Consider the following 24,715-nt stretch of genomic DNA (forward strand, 5'->3'; position numbering starts at 1 on the left):
TTCTCCGTCGGTCAGAAGCCGCAGAATTGAGCGCTGAGCCTCACTTCAAGTAGCTACGATTATATCTCTCCGGAAATTGTCCAATGATATCAGCTAGCACCTGAACGGCCGTGTATCTGGACTACAAATAACAAAGTCAGCCAAGATCATATCGCTAGTGTTTCTCCGTGAGTGAGGACTTACGCTGGTTCGGCACTGAGAAATGGCCATGCCGGCAAAGTAGAGATTCGAATCTGTTCAAACTCAAGTTAGCACCGTGATCTTTTCACACCAACACCAGAAAGAGAAGCAAAGATACTCACGGCCAGAAAACGTTGTAAGCCCAGGAACCTCGCCCTCCTCATCCACCCCAAAAGCACTCACATTCACCAACTTGCCCGCCGTCTCCTCGTCAACGAACCCACTCCTCTTCCACCTGGCAGGCAAATCCACAACCTCATACCCAGTCGCCAGCACCACCCCATCCGCCTCGACAACCCTCTCGTTCCCCGTCTCCCTATCCCTCACCACGACACCCTCCTCCACGAACCCAACAGCATCGCCCCTCGCAATCTGGATCCGCCCCCCAAACACGAGATCAAACGTCCCCGGCTGGTCAACGTAGAACGAGCTGCCTCGCTCCTCAAACACCTTGGTCATCAAACACGTATCCCGCTCAACAGCGTACCCCAGCCCCTCGAGCGCCAGACTCCTATCCTCCGCCCCCGCGATCGCCATCCCGATCGCCCCGCGCGCCATGTCACGCATCATCCCGACCGGCAGCGACTCCTGCAGGAAATCCGCCGTGTCGACAGGTATGTCGCCCTGGTACCGCATCATGAGGATCGGCGCCACCGTCGCGAAGTCGAGGAGCACCGTCGGGCTGCGCTGGAGGATCGTAACGCTTTTGACGTCCGGGTCTGAAGCGAGGTTGCCTGCGACATCGTGCGCCGAGTTACCTACCCCGACTATGAGGACGCGTTTGCCTTTGTAGTCTGCCGGGTTGCGATACTCTGACGTATGCTGCACCGGTCCCGTGAAGAGTTCCCTGCCTTTCAGCTTCGGGACGCGGGGGTTATCGTTGCCGACGAGAAAGCCGTTGGCAAGGAGTAGATTCTTCGCCTTGAGCGTCATCTCCTCCCCCGTCTTCACGTCCCTGACCTCCACCGTCCAGACCTTCTCCTCTTCGCTCCAGGTGTTCTTCGTCACAGCGACCCCGCCGAAGAAAGGCAGCCCGAGCTCCTCAACCGCCGACGAAAAGTACCGCGTGAGATCCGTACCCTTGAGATATTTGGGATACCCCTCGGGCACCGGGAACCGCGGCAGCTGGATCATGAAAGCGGGGTGGTGGAGCGTGACGTTCTCGTACCGCTTCGTCGACCAGTTCCCGCCCGCCTGAGGCTCGGCGTCGAAGACGGCTACGTTTGCGCCCGCGGCGTCGAGCTGGATTGCGTTGGCGATACCGGTGCAGCTTCCGCCTACGACGACGGCGTCCAGGATTGCGTTGCCGTCGAGGCGGGGGAGACCTTGTGCGTGGGGGTTGCCGCGCTGAGAGGGCTCGATTAGTGATGGGCTTGTTCGGGGGAGAGTGCCAAAGGGTTTCTCGTCGAGTTCGACTACGGCTGTTGTCAGGACGCAGATCTGCCAGCCTTTGTTATCCGGCCCGGGGATGAGTTTGGCGAGGCCGATGCACTTTGACGCCGGCGCCTCGGTACGGAAACTGAACGGCACGTCTAGCGTCGCGAACACGGGGCCCAGACGCGCCCATACGGCGTCCATATCCATGTCCTTGTCCTTGTCACTCGAGAAGGCCAAGGGCCGACGTGTTTTGGATAGAGTCTTCCACGCTGCAACGACATCGTCCCGTGTATGGATCGTTCGCTTGTCAAAGGTGAGAGTCAAGTGGTCTCTCCAGAAGCACTTTTCGGCAAAGAGGTTTCCAAAGGCGTCCCAATCGCCTTCGCGGATGGCGGAGGAGAAGATGTTGAGGAAGGAAGCTGCTTCCTTTGCAGCGTTGATGTTTTCTTCGCCGTCGAGGGGAGGGACTGCGGGGATGTGGGAGGGAAGGGTGCGGACTGGGACGCGGGTTCGCTGCTTTGTCTTTGTCGTCATTGTCGCTAATGGGACTCTGGAAGTCTGAAACTGTGTAAGTTTGTATGGTGAGTAGGAAAGCTTTCAACCGTGGTTGAGTTTCGTGTAAGTCTGTCCTCGGAATCTTCAAGAGCGGGAGACGGCAGCCCCTTTTATCGTTTCCTAGCAAGAAACGTAGTCTGGTCCAAGGGACTACTATGCCCTTGCAGTTTTCATACCGTCCAAAGCTACCGGCAGTGAGACTTCCATGATGAGGAAACGAGGGGGGTTGTGTTCGTCAGATTGGAAAACGAACAAAGCCACGAGCGTTTGGTGGCTTTCTCTCACCCGTCGATCCCCTCTGTACGGAAATATCGGAGGTATCACAAGAATCTTACACGCAGCGGCCCTGCAAGCTATTAGCGTGGCGGGGAAATGGGGTTGGTGGTTCGAAGCTCCTACGGGTTGCCCGATTCGGAAATGGGGACGTATCATGTTTGAATTTGGTATGTGTGGGTGCCCTTTTCAAGGTAGGGTGTGTAAGAGATGACTGCCGCTGGTATAGTCTAGGTGAATGAACGTCAAGAGCTCATCGTCCATGCCCGTAAAATGACTTTCAGAAGGAACTTCGTGAGGGACCGTCTTGGAATACGAGTGCGGGTTAGTGCAAGCGGAGGAAGAGTAACACTGCAGAGGGGCCGATCCGGAGATACCCACACGCGCCGCTTCTCCGCCCGGCCGCCGGTGCCCCCGCCCGCATTTCTCAGTGCCATTGAGCCAATCGCCTCCGACACCTTTCCTTGGCTCGTATTCCTCCCGGGCCTATGGCGCCGGGCCGGATTATCAATGTCCATCCTGATGCCAACAGCTCTAAGCGTTACTGTTCACGCAATACATGTTGTCTGACAAAGGTTACGTGGAAGTATCCAGGGACCAACATAGGTACCTTACTTTAGCATGAACTTTGTCATCAACCAGTGCTTCATTGGATAGCGGGATTATTTCTGGAGTAGGTGCAGTTAACACGCTGCTCGGATACTATCTGGCCTCTAGATGATGGCTTTCCCCTTGTCCCATACGGACTTAAGATGGAGGGACCCATTCAAGAGAAGAAGACGAGTAAGGGATTACGAAACAAGTAAAAAAACATCCACCTTGCGATTGCTGATGATATCAGTAGTAGTGGATGGCTACTTGTTCAGAATGCATACAATCCATTGTTTCCACGCGAGGTATGGCACCTCTACCAGTCAGGTGTTTACGTGATGTAAGGTACCTTAGTTCAAGATAAATTAATGAAGCTTCAGTGACTGAAATCGAGGGCGATCATGATTGTCCACCTTGAAGTACTGCGTAAAGGTACATCACCTTGCGAACTTGAAGTCCAATGACGCCATTGTAACCCAAATTGCGCAGAGTCATTATCGTGGCTTAGCTAATCATATTACCCGCCTACTGCGGCACAGTGACCTGCTCGAAATGGCCAAGCTCTGCCCCGTGCCCCCTCACTGGGCCCCATGGCAACGGATCCAACGCTGTGCGATAAGCACCTCTTCTGCCTGCTTAGGTAAGAAATCGCGGGCGATAAGACAAAAACCCCAGACATGTCGGCCCGTATCGGCGTAGGCTCATTCGCCGGAGCCAATCGAAGCTTCCGGCGGGTCGCAGATCCGCTCGGTTCCAGCTGCCCCGTGCCTCTCGTTCCTGCGCCTGCCGTGTTGTGCCTGTGACCGACTCGGACGGGAAGCTCCAGCTGAGGTGTCTTCAACGGCCAACCTCTACGATTCCCACTCCGCCTCTTTCTACCTTGTCACCTTGACTGTCTGACCTTGATTCTTCTACTCTCTACAACATCAACCACGCACCTATCCTCCACAGCATCGCGCAACCTCACCCATTCCAATCCTCAGGCAGCGTGCATCGCATTGAGGGTCAATGAACCGCTTCCTTATCACCAACTCAAACGCCACCGTTCAAGCAACACATCCTCTCCACGCTTCGCCCGCCATGACCAAGCAGACCCCCGACTACCTTCGCTCCCGCGTCTCTTCCCTCTCTCTCCGCCTCCAAGCAATGGAGCACGCCGAAGCTCTCTCGCGCTCTCAATCTCCCGCGCCCTCCATGTCCGCCTCCACTACCACCACCCTCGCCCCCGGCCCGGCTTCGAAGCACTTCCTCCTCGCCGACATGAACGGTCGCCCAGCCTCCCAGAACCCCGTCTGCGAGTCCTGCTGGAACACCCTCCGCTACAGCGAGGTCCGCCAAACCGTTCGCGCCGCCAACCCGGCCGCCTGCAAGCTCTGCGCCGTTGCCGCCAGTAAACCAGAGGCCTATACCCAGCCCTTTGTCGACTTCCTGTCCGAGAACCCCACAATCTTCCACGCCGTCTCCTACTTCAAGGACAAGCTCGCTGCTGCAGGATTTACTGAGCTTCCCGCCCGCGAAAGCTGGGCCTCCAAGGTCCAGCCCGGAGGCAAATACTGGACCACCCGCAATGGTTCTGCCCTTATCGCCTTCTCCGTCGGCGAGTCCTACAAGCCCGGCAACGGCGTCGCCATGATCGCCGGCCACATTGACGCCCTCACCGCCAAGCTCAAGCCTGTCAGCTCCAAGCCCACCCGTGCCGGGTATCACCAGCTCGGCGTCGCCCCTTACGCCGGCGCTCTCAACCAGACCTGGTGGGACCGCGACCTCTCCATCGGTGGCCGTGTTATCGTCCGCGATCCCGAGGCCAACAAGACGTCTACCAAGCTCGTCCGCCTCGACTGGCCCATCGCCCGCATCCCCACCCTCGCACCCCACTTCGGCGTCGGCATGATGGGCCAAAACAACCCGGAGACCCAGGCCGTCCCCATCATCGGCCTCGACTCTTCCGACCCGGACGCTGCCTCCGCCACCCCCGTCGAACCCCTCGGCCCCAAGGGCGCCTTCGTCAACACCCAGCCCCCCAAGCTCGTCAAGCTCGTCTCCAAGGAGCTTGGCCTCGCCTCCCCTACCGAAATCGTAAACTGGGAACTCGAGCTCTACGACTCCCAGCCCGCGCAGACGGGTGGCCTCGATCGCGAATTTATCTTTGGCGGCCGCATCGACGACAAGGTTTGCTCCTGGGCCGCCCTCACCGGTCTCCTCGCGGCCGACTCGGACCCTAAGGATGGCATAATCAAGCTCGTGGCTCTCTTTGACGACGAGGAAATCGGATCCCTCCTCCGCCAGGGCGCCCGAGGCAACTTCCTCCCTCTCACAATCGAGCGCGCTGTTGAGGCCCTGAGCGAACACGCCGACGTTGCTTTTGGATCAAATGTTATCGGCCAGACCTTTGCCTCCTCCTTCCTCTTGTCCGCGGACGTGACCCACGCAGGAAACCCCAACTTCCTGGGCCTGTACCTGGACGAGCACATCCCCAAGCTCAACGTTGGTATCGCCATCTGCGGCGACAGCAACGGCCACATGACCACCGACGCCGTCTCCACGGCCATCCTCCAGCGTGTTGGCGAGCTGAGCGGGTCCGCGACGCAGACGTTCCAGATCCGCAACGATACCCGCAGCGGCGGCACTGTTGGACCCATGCTCAGCTCCGCCATGGGTGTAAGGGCTGCCGATGCGGGATTGCCGCAGTTGAGTATGCACTCCATCCGCGCCACGACCGGTGCGTTGGACCCTGGTTTGGGCGTCAAGTTCTTCAAGGGGTTCTTGGATCTCTTTGAAAAGGTTGATGCGGAGTGGCAGTAGTTGTTTCGTGATTATACCAAGATGGGACGGAGTAGAGGTGAACGTATATAAGTACTCTAGATATTTGTTAGGCGGGGGGGGTATCAGTGGGTTGTTCAAGCGTGGCGTACTGCGTGGGCGTCACCGTAGAGGAGCACGAAGTTACGATTGCTTGTAGATTTATACAATATGTACCAGCACAAATTAGACGCATCATTTTGGATACGTTCCGAGTCAATATTCACGCAGCCATTTCTGAAAGACTATTCCTGTTCCTCCTGTTATCCTGACAAGAATGCTAATGCGAATTAATCATGCTCCAAAATCTACTCATTAGTCGTAAGCAGACCCTACGCCGAGACCCTATACCAACTCCTAATTATGATGGATCGACCGTCCCCCACGATCGCGCACAAGACTGTTCACCTGCCGAATCTCCATTGAATCCGCCTCCGACCCGCCCGACCGGATCCCCTCCTCGTCATCGTCAGAAGCAGACCCTTCGTCGTCGTCATCGCTCGCCATCCCGCCCGCCTCTTCGAGCTGCTCCGTCTCCGCGTCGACGGGCTTCCTCCTCTTTTCGAAATCCTGCCTGTGCGCCTCGGCAATGATCTTGGAGAAGCTGCGCTGGATGGGCGCGATGCCGGACATGACTCTCTGTCTTAGCGTGCCGGATTCCTCGGCGCGGGGGTCGGATGATGCCGCCGGTCTGGCGGTTGTGGTAGCTGATGTGGTCGTAGCGCCGCCGCCGGTAGAAGCAGCGGGCGCTACTGCGGCCTCGCTGGTCGTTTCCTCTGGTACCTTGCCATCTTTACCAGCGTCACTTTCAATCGAAGACCGGGGCGCGACGAGGGGTTCGATGCGATAGGGGAGGGGAACGTCGCGGGAGGCTTTATATTGCGCGACGTTTGCGCAGTGTTCGTTTTCGACGCGGAAGAGGGTCCACATGCCGCGGCGGGAGACCTCGGCCATGGCGACGAGGAAGGAGACGATGGTGGAGTGTTGCGTGTCGTGGGTGAAGATTGCGTAAAAGATCCAGGCGAAGCGGAGGATGGGGTCGATGACCATGATGAAGTAGTAGGGCCAGCGTTTCTTGAGGGCCGTGATGTCGCGGAGGAGCCAGTGCCGGGATTGGGGTTGGAGAAGGGAGAAGTCCATGAAGAGGTCCCAGATTGCTGGGCTTTGGTTAGTATACGTACGACCGGCGATGGCATGAGGAAGAGGAGGGCTTACATGTGTAGATTGCGTTGATGGAGGAAAAGGTTATGAACATGGCGAGGTGGCCGTGGGTGTTGTTGATGCGGTACATGGAGAGGGAGACGGCGGCCATGATGGACATTGTGTATTTGCCGCCGTTGACGAGGTGAGGGAAGATGTTCCTCGTGTCCTTGTAACGACGCAGACATTGTAGGAAACGCCAGATCGGAGGCAGGGCGCCTAGGAAGCCGAGCAGCCGGGAGTGGCTGGAGTTGCACTGGGCTGGGTTCTCCCAGGCGTTGGCATATATACAGAAGAACAGCTCAACGTTCTGATAAATGGTCAGTCGAGAATATCAAGGGGGGGCCAGATGGATGAGAACTTACACACATGGCGTATGTCAAGGAACAGTAGATATCGCCGAGGAAGAAGTCTCGGAACTCGACTGGGTACAAACCAGCCAGCAACAGGCGCCACTGCATGTATCATTAGATTATATCTGTAGCAGAGAGAGGAGGTGGACAACTTACATGAGCGTACGCGAACCACCTTCGACTCCTTGCCATGAAAATGGGCGCGGGGAGGAAGATGATGAGGACGGAAATAGCAATCAGGACCACGGGATAGTATTCATACACCTCGTTCGTGCCGTACTCGCTAAAGTTGAGCCATATGAATACTCCAAAGATGAAAGTGAACAAGCTAGGGAACTCGGCGAGCTGCCGCCAGTCGAGATTGTGCCGGGTATCGAATTCGAAGATGAAGGGGTAGTTGATCTTGTTCCGCGTCCAGATGGCACAGTTGAGACAAAACATGCAGAACAGGAGCAGCATCAAAAAGTACCCTCCGTAGATCTGCAAGAGGTAGCTGGTGCGTGACCGTACCTCGGGATCCTTGTCAAAGAGCAGCTGGCCACCAAAGACGGCGCCCTGGATGGCGAAAACCAGTCCAGTACCAAGGAGGATTCCGCAGCGGAATGCACTCCCAGATTCGTCTCCCGGTCTGCGGCTCAGACTTCGCAACTTGCCGGCCGCGAGTTTGTGGTTGCCACGCTCAAAGTACCGAGCATACAGGTCTTCCACCGCCTTAATATGGCCGTCCACAGCGTCACTGTTGACGAACCAAGACTTGCTGACTTTTTCGTTCATGTAGCGGTACTGGGGCCGGGCGTTGACAGCCTTGTCGTACTTTTTGTTCAGTTTGCGGAACGCAGTCCGATTCAGGAGAGCATAGGACTTGAGCAGTTCGAGCCCGCGGTAGAATTCCTGCAGAGCGAGCTTGAGCTTGCGTTTGGCGGTTCGGTACGGGACGTCATGTTCGTGGGGTCGTCGGATGTAGTCCCGTCCTGCGTCGCCGCCTTTCGGGCGCATGACTGGGGTCTGGGCCATTTTCGATAGTGCTTTGGAGTTTGGCCCCGGGCGGAAGATCTTGGACTTTACAGGATCGATCCAGCCGAGGGGGCCCTTTTGGGGACCGTCCGAGACGCCGTGTCCGCCGTTTAGGAAGTCGATCTCTGCCTGTTGCTTCTGGACATGCAGCTCTTGGGTCCGCCGGTTTCTCATCTCGTGCAGTTGGTCCTTGAGCAGACTCAGCCGTTCTCCGGCCTGGTCCTCCTTCAACTTGTAGAATGCCTCCACCTTTTCCAGCTCAGAGTCCAAAAAGTCAAAGAATTCCTTCTCCTTCTGCCGGACTAGGTCGATAGCCAGCCCTTGAAGCCCGTACTCTGGGTTCGTTCCTGATCGGTTCAGAGGTGACGCGTTCGAGAACAGGCGCCTGAGACCACCCCTCGGCGACGCATTATATGCAGATCCAATTGTCGCAGAGTGGGGGAGCCGTAGCGATGAAGGCGTGTTCTCGTGTTCGGTCGGGGGCGGGCCAGAAGAGCGAGGGGCATCGGCAATCATGGAGGCGCTTCTCTGCAAAGCCTGGCGGGTGGGCTGGTCGTCCTGGGCAGAAGCGGGCTGCGGGCTGGCATCACTCTGGTGCGACGGCACGCGCATTGCCGGCCCGGGCAGCTCAAAAGTCGCCTTGCGGTCCAAGGGGGCTCCAGTGTCATGATTCGGAGGCGTATGGACAAAGCTCCCGTATTGTAAATCGGTCGAACCGTTGTTTAACCCCTGACGTTCGTGGCTGGTGGAAACGGGAATCGCTCGTGCTGGTGTTGCGGGCTTTTGCCGTGCTGAGCCAACTGGAGCCGGGCTGTGGCGGAGCGACGTCCGCTCGTCGGGATTTCCGCCCCTCGAGTGTCCATGTTTCTGAGTATTGAATGGCGAATGGCTGTGGAAGAAGTTGGCGGCGATGCGGTTTTCACTCTTGCTGGCATTGTTTTGGGGGCTGCCGTTGGCGCGATTGATGGCGCGGGAGACGGCCTTGACGTACTTCTTGCCGGCCTTGTAGTTGAGGTACTTGATGCGCCATTCTATTTGAGATAATTGTCAGTAAGAGTAGAAGAATAGCCGAGAAGCCATTCGCAGAGAGACAAGGGCGGCGCGCACCTGGTACGAGGTCCTGCTCGAGCTCCTTTGCGAACTTCATGACGTAGTGGCGCCCGTTGCGCAGCGCGGCCTAAGTAAAAGGTACAGGAAAACAGCGTTTACCCAACGAATGGAAGAGGCAACGCCATGTAAACTCTATGAGGTGTATTGAAGTAGGAGCATGTGTGTATTTCGAGTTGAGTCGCACCGCCTCGTTCTCAGGTCGGCCCTTGTTTTTGTCGACGGGGATGGGGGAATTCAAGGTGTTTTGTTTTAGTCTTGTTTTTTCTTCGAGGTGCGCGCTTGGACGAAGCGTTCGCCTGCAACTTTCGGGCAGCCAAGCTTTTCGTTGCATCGCTTTTCAGTGCTTGCAGCTGCCAATTGCCCCCCGCCTTTTCTTTCGTCTGGTGTTCCGTTCCCTCAACTCTCATGTCTTATCGTTATCTGATTGCCCGAGTCAGTCCCAAACTGTCGATAAGGTACCAGCAACGGCTGTCGCCAATCGCGGTCCAGTGTTACAGCACGTCTTTGCTAAGACTGCCGATACCCGGCGCTGAAGGTCGCTGTATCCCGGGCTCTGGTGTTACCTAATGGTACCTGATAACGCTCGTCCCAGGCGACGGGAAGGTAAACTCAATTGACAAGACCCAAAAACGGTGTTGCTTAGGTCAGCTCGGAAAACGCGCCCCGAACGGTACGAAATACTTCCGCTTGCCCTGTGAGTGCCGTCCGTGCAACTGCCATTGCTTTTCCTCGCTGCGGCTTGTGATCCCTTCATCTTGACGTTTGACCACCCTTCCCAACCTCCCTGCCGACTTTCCATTAATGTGTCATCACAATGGGCTCAGCGGTCGGGGACACCATAGTTGTATGGTTTTTCCTCGAGCTTCTCACTTCATGCCACTCAACAAGACCCATCTTGCGCGTACGAATTATCTCATTCAGAGAGCACCATGATGAGACCTCGGATCAGAGTTCAAGGGGTTCATCCGACCTCAGCAATGCATCTTTCAGGGTCCTGGACTGTCACGCTACCATCGCCATCTGGCACTGCTCTTCCCTGGTCACATCTTGGCTCGATCTGGGCTCGGCATAGACGGCCTGCTGATATGTGACTTGTGCTGCAACCAACTAGCAAGCAGACAAGGACCTGCCGCCTGCATACATGAAGCATCCATGACCCCGTCACGCCAGCAATTTCCTAGACGCTCTGGCTCCAGAGATATTGCCTGAATGGCCTCATGCGAGTCCACTGCTGTGTCAAGCAGCCTGTTGATCACAATCGGACTTTCTTTCCCAGACACAAAGGATGGACACATATTTACGACGGGGAGACGGCGAGGAGCTGTGGCTCAACGACCCATGCAGTTTTCACGATACGACGCCCTCAGCCGTCTGAAGAAAGGCAGACTAACCATAAACCGAGACTTGGCCCTTTCCAATATGCAGACTTCCAACAAGCACTCAATACGGCCTGACCATCGCCAACTTGCAGCAAACCAATGCACGGGTCGTTGGGCTGTCTCGACCCATTCGATCCTCTGGGCGCTTTCTGCCCCCAGTGGTCTCCAGTGCACTCCACGCATGTCGACGCGGCCGGGCGGAGCTGTCGTCAAGGATAAGCCTCGATGCCCTGCACTTCACCACATCGGGCAGCCCGGCGACCGGGCGGCCCTCCCCCAGTTCCCCGGGGCAAGGCAGCCTAAGCCTAGGTCCCTAGGACTCAGGAGGCCAAGGTCACAGAGGGTGTACGCTGTATCGAATGGTCCACTTGACGCGGTTGCGTCGAGAGGACATGGGAAGTCGACGGATACTGAGGAAAAAAGAACGCTGGCGACGGGAGTCGGGCCAATAGTCGATTCCCTTGAACGCCTTCGGGGCCGCCATGGGCAGGGCCAAGCCTTTCAACGGTCTGACGGCGGCTCATCATCAACTACCTACTCCAGTGCACGGAGTATTCACACATCTATATCCGCATGTGCCAACGGCGAGGTGGCAATGACAGCTCGACGCCATGCAGCCTGCACATGCAACGGGCGTGATCTCACCTCACCAGAGGTACTGTCTTCCAAGTTGCAGCTGCACGCAAGGCCGTTGCCCTTTGAACTCGCTTAGATCCAGGAATGTCGAGGGCGGAAACCCATGCGATTTCTATCCGCGAGACACACACACACATATACACACACGGCTGTGTCATGCTCACGACACTGTTTAACTCCATCGTTTTGCATTACTAGAGGATTGCCGCAGTACATATAGACGCTACCCTACCCTCAAATTCCGCACTATTTAACCTTAACCTTTTTTATAAATTACCTATCCTTTCCTCTATTTTACCCTCTCCCTTATTAAGGGATTACTAAAATTATAATTTTAATAGCTTATTAATAAGCTAATATTATTATTTAAAAATAAGTAACTGATTTTTATATATAAATACTAAGAGTCTTATTATTATAAAAATAGTAATAAATATACTAAAGTACTTAAAAAAGCTTTTTAATAAACTTTTAATATTATTTAAAATAATTATTTTTAAATTATAAAAAAAAGCTAAGGCGCTATATTAATACGGCTTTATCCGTTTTATTAATACTAATAATACCTTTTTTAATATAGGATATATTAATAATACTCTATAATTATATTACTACGTTTCGTAAATTATACTTAACATTAACAAGGTTTTTAGTATTATTTATTAAGTTTTTTATTAAAGTTATTATTATAAAGTTAGTTTAATTATTAATATTCTAATAAGTATTTTAACTTAATTTAAAAGCTTTTATAGCTTTTTAAAAAAGATTTTTAAAAGATTTATAATTAAACTTTTTATTTATTATAAATAAAGCTATTATAATTAAAGTTATAGTACTACTTATAAACTTTAATAATAAATAGTTAGTAATATAATTTTTTTTTATAATAAGCTTAAAAAAGTATCTTAATTTAAGTACTAAGTAAGTACTATACTATTTTATTAAAACTATATTCTTATATTTATAACTTAGAAAGAATTAACTTTCTTTAATAATAAGGTACTTAGTTATGCTCACGAGGCGCGGGATCACCCAGGCCGAACCAAGACATTTCTTGCCTGTTTCGGCGCCTCATTCCCGGGCAAAATTGTCACATTCGCCGACGAGCATCACTCACTCATCTGATTCGATAGTACTGGCCACCTTCTGAGCTGTGAAGATAGCTGCAGACTCATAGCTATTCCGTTGCCCAGTATCTCGACATAAGAAGCTACAGGTGACCTGGCTTATAAGTGGGCGCGATTTGTGGGCTTCAAGGGGGCACGGTCTCGCCTCCGACTTCGCGGTGACACCAACCATGAGTTCGCAAGTTGAGCAAGTTGTCACGGTCGTCAAGTCTCAAGGACTAGAGAGGCGAAGCGAACACAACCGATGATCTTTGTCTCACCACGGGAAGCGATCCGCAATGAATCCCGCGCCAACTCGCCCCCTTTCGTCAACAAGGTACGCGATCCTATCGCTGTGACAGCGCCTGCAGCGAGATGGCAGCTGCGCGGTCTCAACGTGCCCTGTGTGCGCATGGAAACGAATGTGCGACAGACAGCGGAGACTCTCCCTTTGGGTACCAATTTTGTTTGGATCTGGTTGGGCTGGTTGGTTCGTTGGTTGTAACTTTTTTCCCTTTTCTATCTGTTGGAACTTGGGTCTTTGGAGACGAGCTCCCCAATATGGGACAAGATGGACCCCATGTGCCGCATTATCGCATACGCCGCATTCAGTCCGCCCAACCTCATCACAAGGAAGAACCGGTCGCACTCAGAGAGTGGGCTCTTTTTGTTAGGAAGAGCCTGGGCAATCTTTAGTTATCCTTGCTTTTTATGTACGAATCGGCGCATCTTTCTTTATGGAGGGGGAGAGATGGGGCGTGCCATGGCCCATGGGTAATGTGCAAGGCGTGTTTGTTCCTTTTCCCTCTCCGCAACACCCCCGTCAAGTTTGCTCGAATTCCCAAAACTGCAACTCTGGTTGGGCGAAGGCGAGAGCTTCTTTACCAAGTTACCGGGTCAGTTGAACATCCCACAGCCTTGATTGGTTCCATACGGCTTGCCTCGAGGGTGCAAGTAGCTATCCGAGACACTGCGAAGCAAACAACCCATCTATATCTGGTCTGGCTTCCCTCTTAGCCCCCCAGAGATACCCTTGCCTTGCCTGTCCTCACGTTCTCTTCCTGCGTCTCTCCGCACCCTCTTGTTGAGGATCAAGACTCTTGAAACGACGACAACTCTTCGACCTCTCTTGATCCCTCAACCCCATACTGTACGGCAGACCACCAAGATGACGCTCGAAACCAAGACTAATAATCTTGATGAGGCTATGGATCAGCCAAGTCTCTTACATAGAGCCTCTCAGAAGTGCTTGCGGGTTCTCAGAAAAGCTTCAATGAGAGAAAAGTCACGGCCTGACGACAAGTCAAGTACTAGCGGAAGATCTTTGGCCAGCAGATCATCGTTCAGGTCATCATTCTCAACGTCATCTCTGTTCACGATGAAAACTGTAGAGGAGGATCGTATGACCTTGGACCGGCCCATAGCAGAGGAACCTATAAGGGAAGAAGTCAGCTGCGATGGAAACAACTTGAACGAAAACCCCGCCGACGAAGAGTTTACGCAACAAGCGAGTTCAAAAGCACCGAAGAAAGAGCATCACCAGGGCCAGTCGACCTTCTTTCGGCAGCTGCCCCCCGAAATCCGGCATCAGATTTATAGACATTTCTGGGTCTCGGCTGGGGTCGAACGACATGCTTTTCTACGAAATAGGAAACTGTTGTTCTCTCCTTGTATCACAGATCATGAAGCGCCTGATGAGCGTCAAATCGGGGTCGCCAAAGACTTCCAAAAGTCCTCTTCCACAGCGGAGGTCCAGCCTCACCCGAAATGGTTCAAAAGGATGACGTCTCCTTGGTGTAATCACTGGAAATGCGAGAGGTTATGGGAGGACATACGAGACGGACGCGAAGTAGACGGGAACAAGAAGCAAGCTTACATGTCTCTTCTCCTGTCCTGTAAGCGGATGTGAGCTTACCCTCCTCTCCCTGCCCCGACGAGCAGTCCACTAATCATGGCTCCCATTAGATACGACGAAAGCATAGAGTCCTTTAGGGAAGCCAAAACCCTAACAATAACCGACGGTCAAACCCTCCACCGCATTCTCCGCTGGCCCCGTCCCAAGTACCTCCATCAAGCTCGCCGCCTCAACATCTCCCTCCGCCACGACAGCGGCAATTTTCTTTACCTCAACGGCGCCTCTATGTGGCACATACTCTCCGAGCAGGAATCGTGCCAGGCGGAGAGCATCTACCTCTGGCTCGACGCCGACTGCCCCGTCACACGTCGCCTGCTGCCCGAGTTCCGCGAGCTGTACAACTGTGTACCGCCATCCGTCGCGGCCCGCTTGACTATTGATTTCCCCTGTGACGCCGAAGACGGGTTCTGGGCGTGGGAGGACGGGGTGGAGGTTGAATCGCGGGAGGGCGGTGGACAGCTGGAGAGGTTGGGTCCGCTGGTGCCTGAGTTCCAGGTTGTTGCGAGGGGGCGGCAAAGGTTTAATGAGACTTCGGCCGGATATGTTAGTTGTGTTGATCGGGGGAGCCCGAGGAGGAGAGTTTTGAGGGCGAGTAATCCGTTTGAGGATATTTTGCTCTATGGGAGAGGATTCGTTGATGGGTCATACGTCTAGTCGAAATTATGAGTCCATCACCGGTATTGATAGAGGCTACTGGGAGATCTAATCTATGATTCGAGGACGAAAGTTGCACCAAGGCTAAACTAGCATGTTTCTATGGGAACGAAAGCTTATTGAGAACCCTGAGCAGGATGGATCTAGCTCATTGCCCGAAGTGAACGAGAACTGCGATCTAGTCCCAGATTTCAACGTCATCTTTTAACTACTCTACCTTGCACCACGAATTCTCAGTCAATAGACATTTGTCACCTTGAGCTATTTCAAAAGCACAGTCATCATCCATTCGACGCGACACCAACAGTCTACTTTCAGGGACTATTCAACGGATGGCTAGACCTATGTAGTCGTCATTGGCTTCCTTCCATGGATAGACCAACTAATGCTCAAGTTAGCTCAATGATAAGCCGGATAGTAAGAATACCCCACATGTTATAGTAAGCATGAATGTTCCTGTTCGCAAAGTCTTTCCGAGCCTCCATGGCGAGTATAATGACCTCTTCTTTCGTCCAGTCGAGAGCTCGGGTCAGCGGCGCCATAAGAAAGCCCTCCCAATTAGGAGCAAAGTTCTCGTAGTTCCAGATCCCAATCTCCTTGTGCTTCTTATCCTTGGGCCAACTGTTGGTGGGCCATTTGAATCGCTGGATGTGCACGTCCTCGAAGCCAATCTCCTTGAGAACGCCCTCGAAACGGCTGAAATGCTCGTAGGGGACCCCTAACTTGGCGATCGCTTCGCAGCAGAGACGAACGCTTTTCATCAGCGAGGTATCCTCCGTGAGGGTCCCGTCGTCTGAGACGGGTACGGCGTCGATGTCGTTGAGCTCAAGGTAGCCGCCGGGGTTGAGGTTACTAGGATTATTTCTCAGCGTTCACAACAGTCTGAGTAAGAGAGACTTGGGGCTCACTCGAAGCAGTTCTGGAGGAATTGTCTCCAGTTTCTGATGCTGCCCGTCATCATGCGACTATGGATGTAATCGAAAGGCCTCGAGAACAGCCACGGCTCCTCGACGTCGTCGATTTCGAACTGCACATTCGGTGGCACGCTGAAATGCACTCGTCAGCTGAGAGCTTCACTTGGAGGAAGCACCCTTCTTCCTACAATAGAGGCTGTATCGCCGATAGATCAACACCAATGACCTGTAAAGGAAATTAGCTTGTGTGGATTCTCTTACTGATACTGATGAGATAGGTCCTCCTGCCTCGGATTCTGGGTGTTCGTCGCCAAAGTCAATGGCCCAGATTCCGGATCCGGTGCCGATGTCGAGCACTCTGCCGACCTTTGCGTCTCGATCGTTTGGTGGCGCACTACCGAGTCGATCATCAAACGTCCGGATGAATAAATTGTGTTGAAGGTCTGATGCGGTCGTATCAGTCTCATTCTCGTTAAACTGGAGGCATGTACTAATAGCATCAGTCTAATGAGCAGATGACGTACCAAGGCGATCACTTTCCCTCTCGTCGTTAGGGGCGGCGTACTCTGGTAAGATCATTAGCATATTGTCTGATTGTTCCATTCTTTGCGGAGACTTCAAACTCACTGCCGTCCTTATACTTGTGGTAGGTTCGCCCATTTTCAATGCGATATTCCAGAATAGAACTGGTCACACTCGTTGTAGACGAAGCCAGGCTTGCCTGTTGGAGCAAAGATGAGTCCACAGTGTATATTGCTGAGGGATCAGTAGTGAGGCGTTGTAGTTGCTTACATTGCTCACCGATGAGCCATCGGTGTCAGTCTGGAAGGGAATACAGTCTCAGAATATGGAATCTCTACACCTTTTCGAGCACATGAAAGTTCGCGAGAAATCATACCTCGTCAGCCGCCAGATGTTCATCATTCGGTGTTTGCATGGTATGACTTGTGTCTCTGTTAGTGGGATGGCGTAATGGATTCTAGAGATAAGAGTGATCTTGCTATGCGTTGAAGAATTCCGTGGGGTTCCAACGAGGAAGTGGGAAGAGGTTCCACTGAAGAAGCGGGAGCGCGTGAGTATCGGTTCATTCGGCAAGGTAGCATGCAATATCTGCTCGCCATTGCTACCCCTCTTCCGCTAGGGTAGACAAGAAAATGTAATGTTCGATGTCACCCCTTGGTTGGTCGTGGGTGTGCATATCACTCCTGCAACTAGGAACAAATGCATGCGACTATGCGCCTTTGCGGCGTAGATACCAAACCTAGTGTTAGAAAGGCCACACACCGAGGTTGCGATGGTGGCTATCTATGTTGAGCAAACCGAAATCGAAGCCAACTTATTCTCCAAGTTGAGATCACCGCCCCCGCACATAAGGAGAGAGAACAATTCTAGGTCCAAGAAAATTCCCTCAAGTTGGAGCCCACGTTTTCCATTTAACACCCGTAGAGAAATATGATTTCTCGCCCATTGTAAGTTGAATCCTCAAGCCTTCACGGGCTTCTTCCCATAGATAGACCAGCTATCAAAGTTAGTCATACAAATATCACGCTATCAAGGGAGCTCACTTACATCTGGAAGTAAGCATGTATGCTCGTATCATCAAAGCCCTTTCGCGCCTTGACAGCAAGTTCGTGAACTTCCTGCTCGGTCCAGTTCAATCCGCGGGTAATCCCAGCCATGAACATGCCCTCCAAGTGTGGCGCAATATTTTCATGATTCCAGATCCCCAACTCCCTGAACTTAGGGTCTTTTGGCCAGCTATTCGTCGGCCACTTGAACCGCTCAACGCGAACGTCCTCGAACCCGACCTCGGCCAGGACGCCTTCTAGGCGGTTAAACTTCTCAAACGGGGACCCGAGGGTTGCGATAGCTTCGGACCAGAGGCTGAAGCTCTTCTTAAGGGTGCATTCCTCGGTGAGGGTGCCGTCATCGGAGAGGGGGATTGCATCAATGTCGTTGAGTTCGAGGTAACCTCCTGGGTTGAGGTTGCTGCGAGAGTTACGTGTGTTAGACGGCGGAGATGCTTTGTGCGTGTTTGTAGGAAGGAAGATGTGGGCAGAACTCACTCGAAGCAACGGCGGAGATAGATCTTCCAGTCTGCGATGCTACCCGTCATCATTCGGCTGTGGATGTAGTCAAAGGGCAGCGAGAAGTGCCAGTCCTCTTCGATATCTTCGACCTGGAACTGCACATTTGGCGGCACACTGTAGTGCAACGTTAGTTTTCGCATCAGAGACATGATAGTTAGTGTGGACTTAGGGAGGTTCATACAATGTTGGCTGAACAGCTGATAGGTCGACGCCAATGACCTGCGCATTGAGCGGTTATCGCCTGTAAGACCTCGTTCCGTGACCCAGTCTACAACTTGCCTCGGCATCGGGATGCTCATCACCAAAGTCGATTGCCCAAATACCCGAACCGGTGCCCACGTCCAAGACCCTCCTGACGTTGGAGTCTCGTAGGTTGGGTGGTGCGGTTCCTAGTCTGTCGTCGAAGGTCCGGATGAAAAGGTTGTGCTGCAGATCTATTCCCCCGTGTGCCAATCAGTACCTAGAACTTGACCCCGATGGGTAGTTTTGAGGGAGAGCCTTACCGAGTCGATCGATTTCTTTATCGTCGTTGGGCAGATTGTACTCTTGTCTTGTGAGTGATGCTGCAGCATGAAAGTAGTTGCGTCCGAGAGCTTACTTCCGTCTTTGTATTTGTGATACGTCCGGCCGTTCTCGATGCGGTACTCGAGAATTGAGCTGGCTACGCTTGTTGTCGATGAAGCGAGACTTTGCTGTTCGATTATGAATGAGTTCCTTGACAAACATGCTGATGAGGAAATAGGCATGGTCGCTGGCTTACATGGCTCAGGGAGGAATTGTCGTTGACATTCTGTAAAGGAGACAAAGAATTAGTATCGGCATAGATGGCTGAACGTTGACATATAATCCCACCTCATTTGCCGCCAGTACATCATCATCATTAACTGCCATGGCTGTGCTGAACCGCTAAAGAGCTGAATATTGCGAGCCTCTGGGATGCCGAAGGCGCGAGCTTTATCAAGTTGGTGGGGGCGTTGCACTAAAGATATAGGAGTCAACCTGCATCTCGTATTATATCATTGCTCTCTATCCTCGGGGATTTGCCCCCATTAAAAGTTGCCCTTCGCCCTTCCCCTCTTCTTATCAGACAACAAATATGTCGTAGAGTCACTATAGGGGCATTGACGTATATTAAGAGAACGGTTATTTATTAAAAATAGGAAATAAGTACGAAGCTTATTTTAATATAGAGAGTATAAATAAAGTAGGCCTTAGTAATTATATAACCGAGGTTATATAATATATAATAAGGTTATAAATAGTTAAAATTATTATAATATACCTCCTTAAGTAAATATATATTTAACAAAAGCATACTTAACTATTTATATTATTATAAAAAGGTTTATTAAAAATAAAAAACTAAATATTACTATATAAAAATCTATTTATATAAGGAATTATAAAATAAATTAGTCTATATATAGAGTTATAAATAAGGGGTAAATCGGCTATAAATTAACCTCTATATTTATTATTATAAGTAATTTTAAAGTTATATTATTAATAAAAAATATAATTAAAAACGGCTTTTTATTAATTAAATAATTAACTTACAGGTTAAGGGTAATAAATATATAAATTTCTTATTACTACTTATAATACTAACTTTTTTTCTTTTTTTAACTTATATTTATATTATAAATATATATATATACCCTTACTTTTTATTTTTATATTTATATTCTTATATATACGTATTATTAAAAAAAGATCTTTGTTAATAATATTGTTTTTATTTAAATATTACTAAAACGATTAGTTAAAAACTATATTTATAGTATTATAATATAAGAAGTTAAAAAGTATAAGTTTAAAACTACGGTTTTAAAAAAAATAATAGCTCCCCTAGCCCCCCTTACGAGCCTAAAATAAGTAAATAATATTCTCTTATTTTATATTTTAGTTATAATACGGCCTTGTTTATTTAATATTAATTTAATTATTTTATTTAATAAGTAGCGGCCTTATAGCTAAATAAGTTATTTAAAAAAGTAATAAAAATAAGGAGGGCTTATAGCTCCCTCCCTCGCTCTTTTTTAGAAGTTAAAAAGAAGTCCTTATTTTTTAAAAAAATAGTATAAATAAAGAGGGTTTATAACCCCCTCTTTTCCTTTTTGTTTTTTAAAAAAAAACGACCTTTTTTTAAAAAGATTAAAAAAATAAAATAAGTTTATAATCCCCTCCTTTACCTTTTTTTAAAAAGTATAAAATAATTAACTATATATATAATACTTTTTTAACTATTATTATTTATAAAACTAATTTTTAATAACGGACCCTCTTAGTACTATCCTTAGTATTAAAGTTTAATATAAATTAGTATTTTTACCTCCCCTATTTATATTATAACTTAATACGTATAATAAGGCTAGGGCCTCGCCCTATAGGACTTACGGCGGCTACTATACTATATATATAAAAATACGGACTTAAAGTAACTCCTCTTAAGATAAAAGAACTATAAATAAGTTACGTAACTACGATTATATAATAAAATAAGAGATAAATACCTATAGATAAATAGGACGGACGATCGTAAATAAGTAAAATAAATAACCGTTTAGTAAATAGTTAAATAATAATAAATAAAAATATTATAAAGGATATATTTAAGAACGAGATTTATATATAATATAAACTTAAGCTGGGCTTAAGGATAGACTTTTTATAGCTTTTTTAGTAATTAACTTAGTATTAGATCTTGTAATCGCTTTTAGTTATTTTTATTAAAAACCCCTTTTAATAAAACTACGATTAATTACTAAAGCTTTACTTATTTTATAACTTATAAATATAGCTTTAAAGAAGCTATGTATAACTACGATACTATTTACTTAGTATTTATAGCCTTAATTTTTATTAATATACTTATTATAATTAACTAATTATAATACTTTAATTACTCTTATTTAATAAGTTTATTTTATAAAAACTAACTAAATAATACGAACGATATTTTTTAAAATAACTCTATTTACTTTTTTAATTAGCTTTAAAAATAAGGGACCTACCCTTTTTAAAAACCTAAATAAAGAAATAAAAAATACTAAAATTTTTAAAAAAGAACTCGACTTTATTTTAAAAATCTATATTATTATATAAAAACGCTTTAAAAAAAACGATAAAGATATTACTTAGATATAAGCTATATTTAATAAAGCTATAAGCTATTTAGAGACTAAGATTAGGGAGGCCGAATACTTAACTTAATAAATTAATACGTTTTAAAGAGCTATTAATATTATTATTACTTTTTTTTAAAAAGGATAATAAAAACTTAAGCTTAATACGCTAGTTATTTATAATAGTACCCTAAGAACCCTTGAGGGATTTTTAATCTAAGTTAAGAACTATTAAACTTTTATTACGGGGATTTTATTAATAAAACTAAAAAAGTTATATATATTACTAGCTTTTTTAAAAAACGAGCTTTTAAATAGTTTAAATTAATTTAAAAAGAATATTTTAATAAAAAAACGTTTAATAAATATTTTATTAAAATATATAATATTTATTATAGTTTTAATAAGTTTAAAAAAGCTCTTAGATCTTTATTTTAAGATTTTAATAAAAAACGATAAAGTAAATATAACTTTATATAGTTATAATAAACTAAGTTAGTAAAAGAATACTTTACTAAGTTTAGATATTTTAGTATTTAACTAGACTTTATAAATAATACTAAGATATTTATATTTTATTAAAAATTAAAAAACGAAGTTAAGGACGAACTAATTCGACTTAATAGACTTAACGACTTTTTTTAATATAACGAGCTTATTATTAAGCTCGATAATCGGCTTTATAAAAAAGAAAAAGAAAAAAAAGGAACGTAAATAAGAACTTAACTTAGGACGTAAGTATTAATAATAACCTTAGCGCAGTTTTTAAATAAACTAACGACCCTATAATAATTAAAATAATAATTAATAAAGTACTATTTATAAATAATATAGAGGACCTATAAACCTTAGTATTATTAAATATAAAAAACTATAATAAAAAAAGGACTTTAAATACTATAACTACGATAAGCTAGGATATATAACTAAACATTATTAATAACCTAATCGTATTTAATACTAACTTATTTTAAAAAAACGAGCTAATATTATTAATAAAAAAGTCCTTTATAAATAACTTTTATAAACGGCCTATTATAATAATAACTATCTTACTTATTAAGATAATAAAAAATAAATAGGATAGTATTTAAAATAATTTAAAAACGACGAACAATTAGGGTATAATACCGCACTACTTTTTATTAAAACCCTAGTAATAATAATAAAAAAAGTAAAAATATTTACTTACTAACCCTATATTCTTAAAAAATAATAATATTAAATACGTTATTATACTTTTTTAGATTTATAAAAATATAAAAAAGAAGGCTAAGACGGACCCTATTATAAAAGATATATTTTACTTTTTTAAAAGACGAATTAAGTAAAGACTCTTAGCTAATATAAAGGAATAACTCTTTAAATTTAAAAAAAAAGGACCTAATATTAAAAAGATTATAAATAGCCTCGTTTATATAGTATAATAAAACTATATAAACTAGGAATAATTTATTAAGCTTAAAAAAGAACTTAATTTAAATGAAACCCTAACTAAGTTTATTTATATAATATAACGGGTAAATATTAATAAAAGATTTATTTATAAAGTTAAAAAATAGCTTAAAGAACTCTTATATAAAAATAAGATTAAAATAATTAAAAAACCGACTCTTAATTTCGGAGTTATAAAAGAAAGAAAAATTAATTTTAACTTTAAAAAATAATATTAAAATAGGAACTAGTTCTTTTTATTTTAATAAAGTAGAATTACTTTATAATTCGGACGAACCTCGTAATATTACTTAATAATACGCTTAAATAAAGATCGATTATAAAGTACTACTTAGCGTTAATAATACTAGCTCTAAAAAAGATAATAACGAGCTATAGTATAAATATATTTATTTATTTAAAAATAACTAAACTACTTAGTTTTATAGAACTAAAGAATATAAAAAGATTATAATAACTCCCTATATAAATAAAAACTACCCTCTACTTAATCCTAAAAACCTCTTTTATAAAGAATTATTTTAAATAGAATACTTAAATAATAAATATATTTAGTACCTCGTATATAAATATAATAGCCGTTTTTATTTATAAAGACGTAATAATAAACTTATTAAGGATATTTATATAGAAAATTAGTTACTTAGTTAAATATTACTAAGCTTTAATAATAATAATAAGGTAATATTTAGCTTAAACCCTAGCTTTTTTATAAAATACCTTAATAATAAGTATATAAAATAAGAAGACTATAAATATAATTAATACTAAATTTATTATATTAAAAAGGCTAAAGTATAGAGGGAATACTAAGAGAGATTTAAATAAAAAAACCGTTTAAAAAAATAAATAATAAAAAACTAAAAGAGCTAATTATAAAAGAATAATAAAAAGTAAAAATAAAAGAAAAGTTTTTATATATAATTAAATAATATAATAACGTATACTTACGAATTAACCTTAATATTTATAGACGAGGACTAAATACTATTATTAATAACGGTATATAAAAAACTTATATTTTATTAAAAATAATAAATAAATTTAACTTATTATAGGTATAAAAAATAATTTATATTAATTATAGATAATAAAAAGAAAACGAGTTAATTATAATTATAAATATATTAATTAAAAAACCGTATACTTCTCGATATATATTAATAAATAGCTAAAATAACTATAGTATAATATTATAAAAATTAGAAATATTAACGTTATTTTAAAAATCTCGTAGTTATAAAAATATAACTTATAAATAAATTAAACTATTAACTAGGTTCTCTAAGAAAATCTAGTTACTAAACGACTTAAAAGAAAAAAAGGGTTTAAACGGATTTTTAATAACTCCTAAAAAATAAGAATAAATATAATATATAGCTTTTATTAAAATAATAAAAAGCTCTAAGAAGTTCGTATATAGTATTAATAATTAAGGATTATAATAACTCTAAATTATATTTAAAAAATAGTAAATATATATAAAACTATTTATAAAACCTAAAGAAATAGGATTATTAAAATATAATAACTAAAATATAAAAATCGAACTTAAAAAAGGAGCATAACTTAGGTTCTATTTAATATACTTAATAAATTAAAAGAAATAGGAATATCTTAACGAATATATTAATAAAAAGCTTAAGAAGGGATATATTTAATTATTAAATTCTCTTATAAAATTCCCCTTATTCTTTATATTAAAAAAGGGCGGGAAATTAAGACTTATTATTAATTATAAAAAACTTAACGAAATTATAAAGAAGAATTATTACCCTTTACTACTTATTACTAAGCTTAGAGATTTATTTTATAGAGCGAATTAGTTTATTATTATAGATCTTAAAGAAGTATTTAACTAGATTTAAATTAAAAAAGGAGATAAATAAAAAACGGTATTCCGAACTTATAAAGGACTTTTTAAATACCTCGTTATACCCTTTAAACTTATTAATACTCCGGTAACTTTTTAAATAATAATTAACTACG

At 45.5% G+C, this 24,715-nt stretch overlaps 7 protein-coding genes across 7 annotated transcripts; 4 read left to right on the plus strand and 3 right to left on the minus strand.

Annotated features, from left to right (window-relative positions):
- Positions 1-40: 40 nt before the first annotated feature.
- Positions 41-2,319, minus strand: CLUP02_07388 (uncharacterized protein; the record flags this gene model as incomplete). The annotated part of the gene is made up of 4 exons (XM_049286383.1): positions 41-121; positions 184-233; positions 303-2,096; positions 2,289-2,319. The coding sequence occupies 4 exons, from the start codon at positions 2,317-2,319 to the stop codon at positions 41-43; spliced, it is 1,956 nt and encodes a 651-aa protein (XP_049143526.1).
- A 1-nt stretch (position 2,320) lies between these two features.
- CLUP02_07389 (uncharacterized protein) lies at positions 2,321-3,868 on the plus strand (the record flags this gene model as incomplete). Its single annotated transcript, XM_049286384.1, has 7 exons — positions 2,321-2,555; positions 2,636-2,949; positions 3,063-3,168; positions 3,230-3,303; positions 3,397-3,475; positions 3,538-3,616; positions 3,676-3,868. 7 exons carry the CDS (start codon positions 2,321-2,323, stop codon positions 3,866-3,868), a joined length of 1,080 nt encoding a protein of 359 aa, XP_049143527.1.
- Positions 3,869-3,984: 116 nt separating this feature from the next.
- CLUP02_07390 (aminopeptidase I zinc metalloprotease) lies at positions 3,985-5,778 on the plus strand (the record flags this gene model as incomplete). Its single annotated transcript, XM_049286385.1, has 1 exon — positions 3,985-5,778. One exon carries the CDS (start codon positions 3,985-3,987, stop codon positions 5,776-5,778), a length of 1,794 nt encoding a protein of 597 aa, XP_049143528.1.
- Positions 5,779-6,132: 354 nt separating this feature from the next.
- Positions 6,133-9,489, minus strand: CLUP02_07391 (EXS family protein; the record flags this gene model as incomplete). Its single annotated transcript, XM_049286386.1, has 5 exons — positions 6,133-6,932; positions 6,991-7,285; positions 7,341-7,430; positions 7,485-9,373; positions 9,450-9,489. The coding sequence occupies 5 exons, from the start codon at positions 9,487-9,489 to the stop codon at positions 6,133-6,135; spliced, it is 3,114 nt and encodes a 1,037-aa protein (XP_049143529.1).
- A 1,172-nt stretch (positions 9,490-10,661) lies between these two features.
- CLUP02_07392 (uncharacterized protein) lies at positions 10,662-11,543 on the plus strand (the record flags this gene model as incomplete). The annotated part of the gene is made up of 1 exon (XM_049286387.1): positions 10,662-11,543. The coding sequence occupies one exon, from the start codon at positions 10,662-10,664 to the stop codon at positions 11,541-11,543; it is 882 nt and encodes a 293-aa protein (XP_049143530.1).
- Positions 11,544-12,476: 933 nt separating this feature from the next.
- Positions 12,477-15,142, plus strand: CLUP02_07393 (uncharacterized protein; the record flags this gene model as incomplete). The annotated part of the gene is made up of 8 exons (XM_049286388.1): positions 12,477-12,556; positions 12,601-12,659; positions 12,725-12,752; positions 12,811-13,063; positions 13,121-13,229; positions 13,402-13,469; positions 13,532-14,478; positions 14,539-15,142. 8 exons carry the CDS (start codon positions 12,477-12,479, stop codon positions 15,140-15,142), a joined length of 2,148 nt encoding a protein of 715 aa, XP_049143531.1.
- A 389-nt stretch (positions 15,143-15,531) lies between these two features.
- Positions 15,532-19,037, minus strand: CLUP02_07394 (methyltransferase domain-containing protein; the record flags this gene model as incomplete). Its single annotated transcript, XM_049286389.1, has 13 exons — positions 15,532-15,994; positions 16,051-16,188; positions 16,283-16,499; positions 16,581-16,622; positions 16,684-16,777; positions 16,849-16,878; positions 16,955-17,000; positions 17,626-18,045; positions 18,123-18,260; positions 18,397-18,572; positions 18,650-18,838; positions 18,907-18,936; positions 18,999-19,037. The coding sequence occupies 13 exons, from the start codon at positions 19,035-19,037 to the stop codon at positions 15,532-15,534; spliced, it is 2,022 nt and encodes a 673-aa protein (XP_049143532.1).
- Between the last annotated feature and the right edge of the window lie 5,678 nt (positions 19,038-24,715).

Source organism: Colletotrichum lupini, chromosome 4 (assembly GCF_023278565.1).
Source record: "Colletotrichum lupini chromosome 4, complete sequence".
Classification (NCBI taxonomy): Eukaryota; Fungi; Ascomycota; class Sordariomycetes; order Glomerellales; family Glomerellaceae; genus Colletotrichum; species Colletotrichum lupini.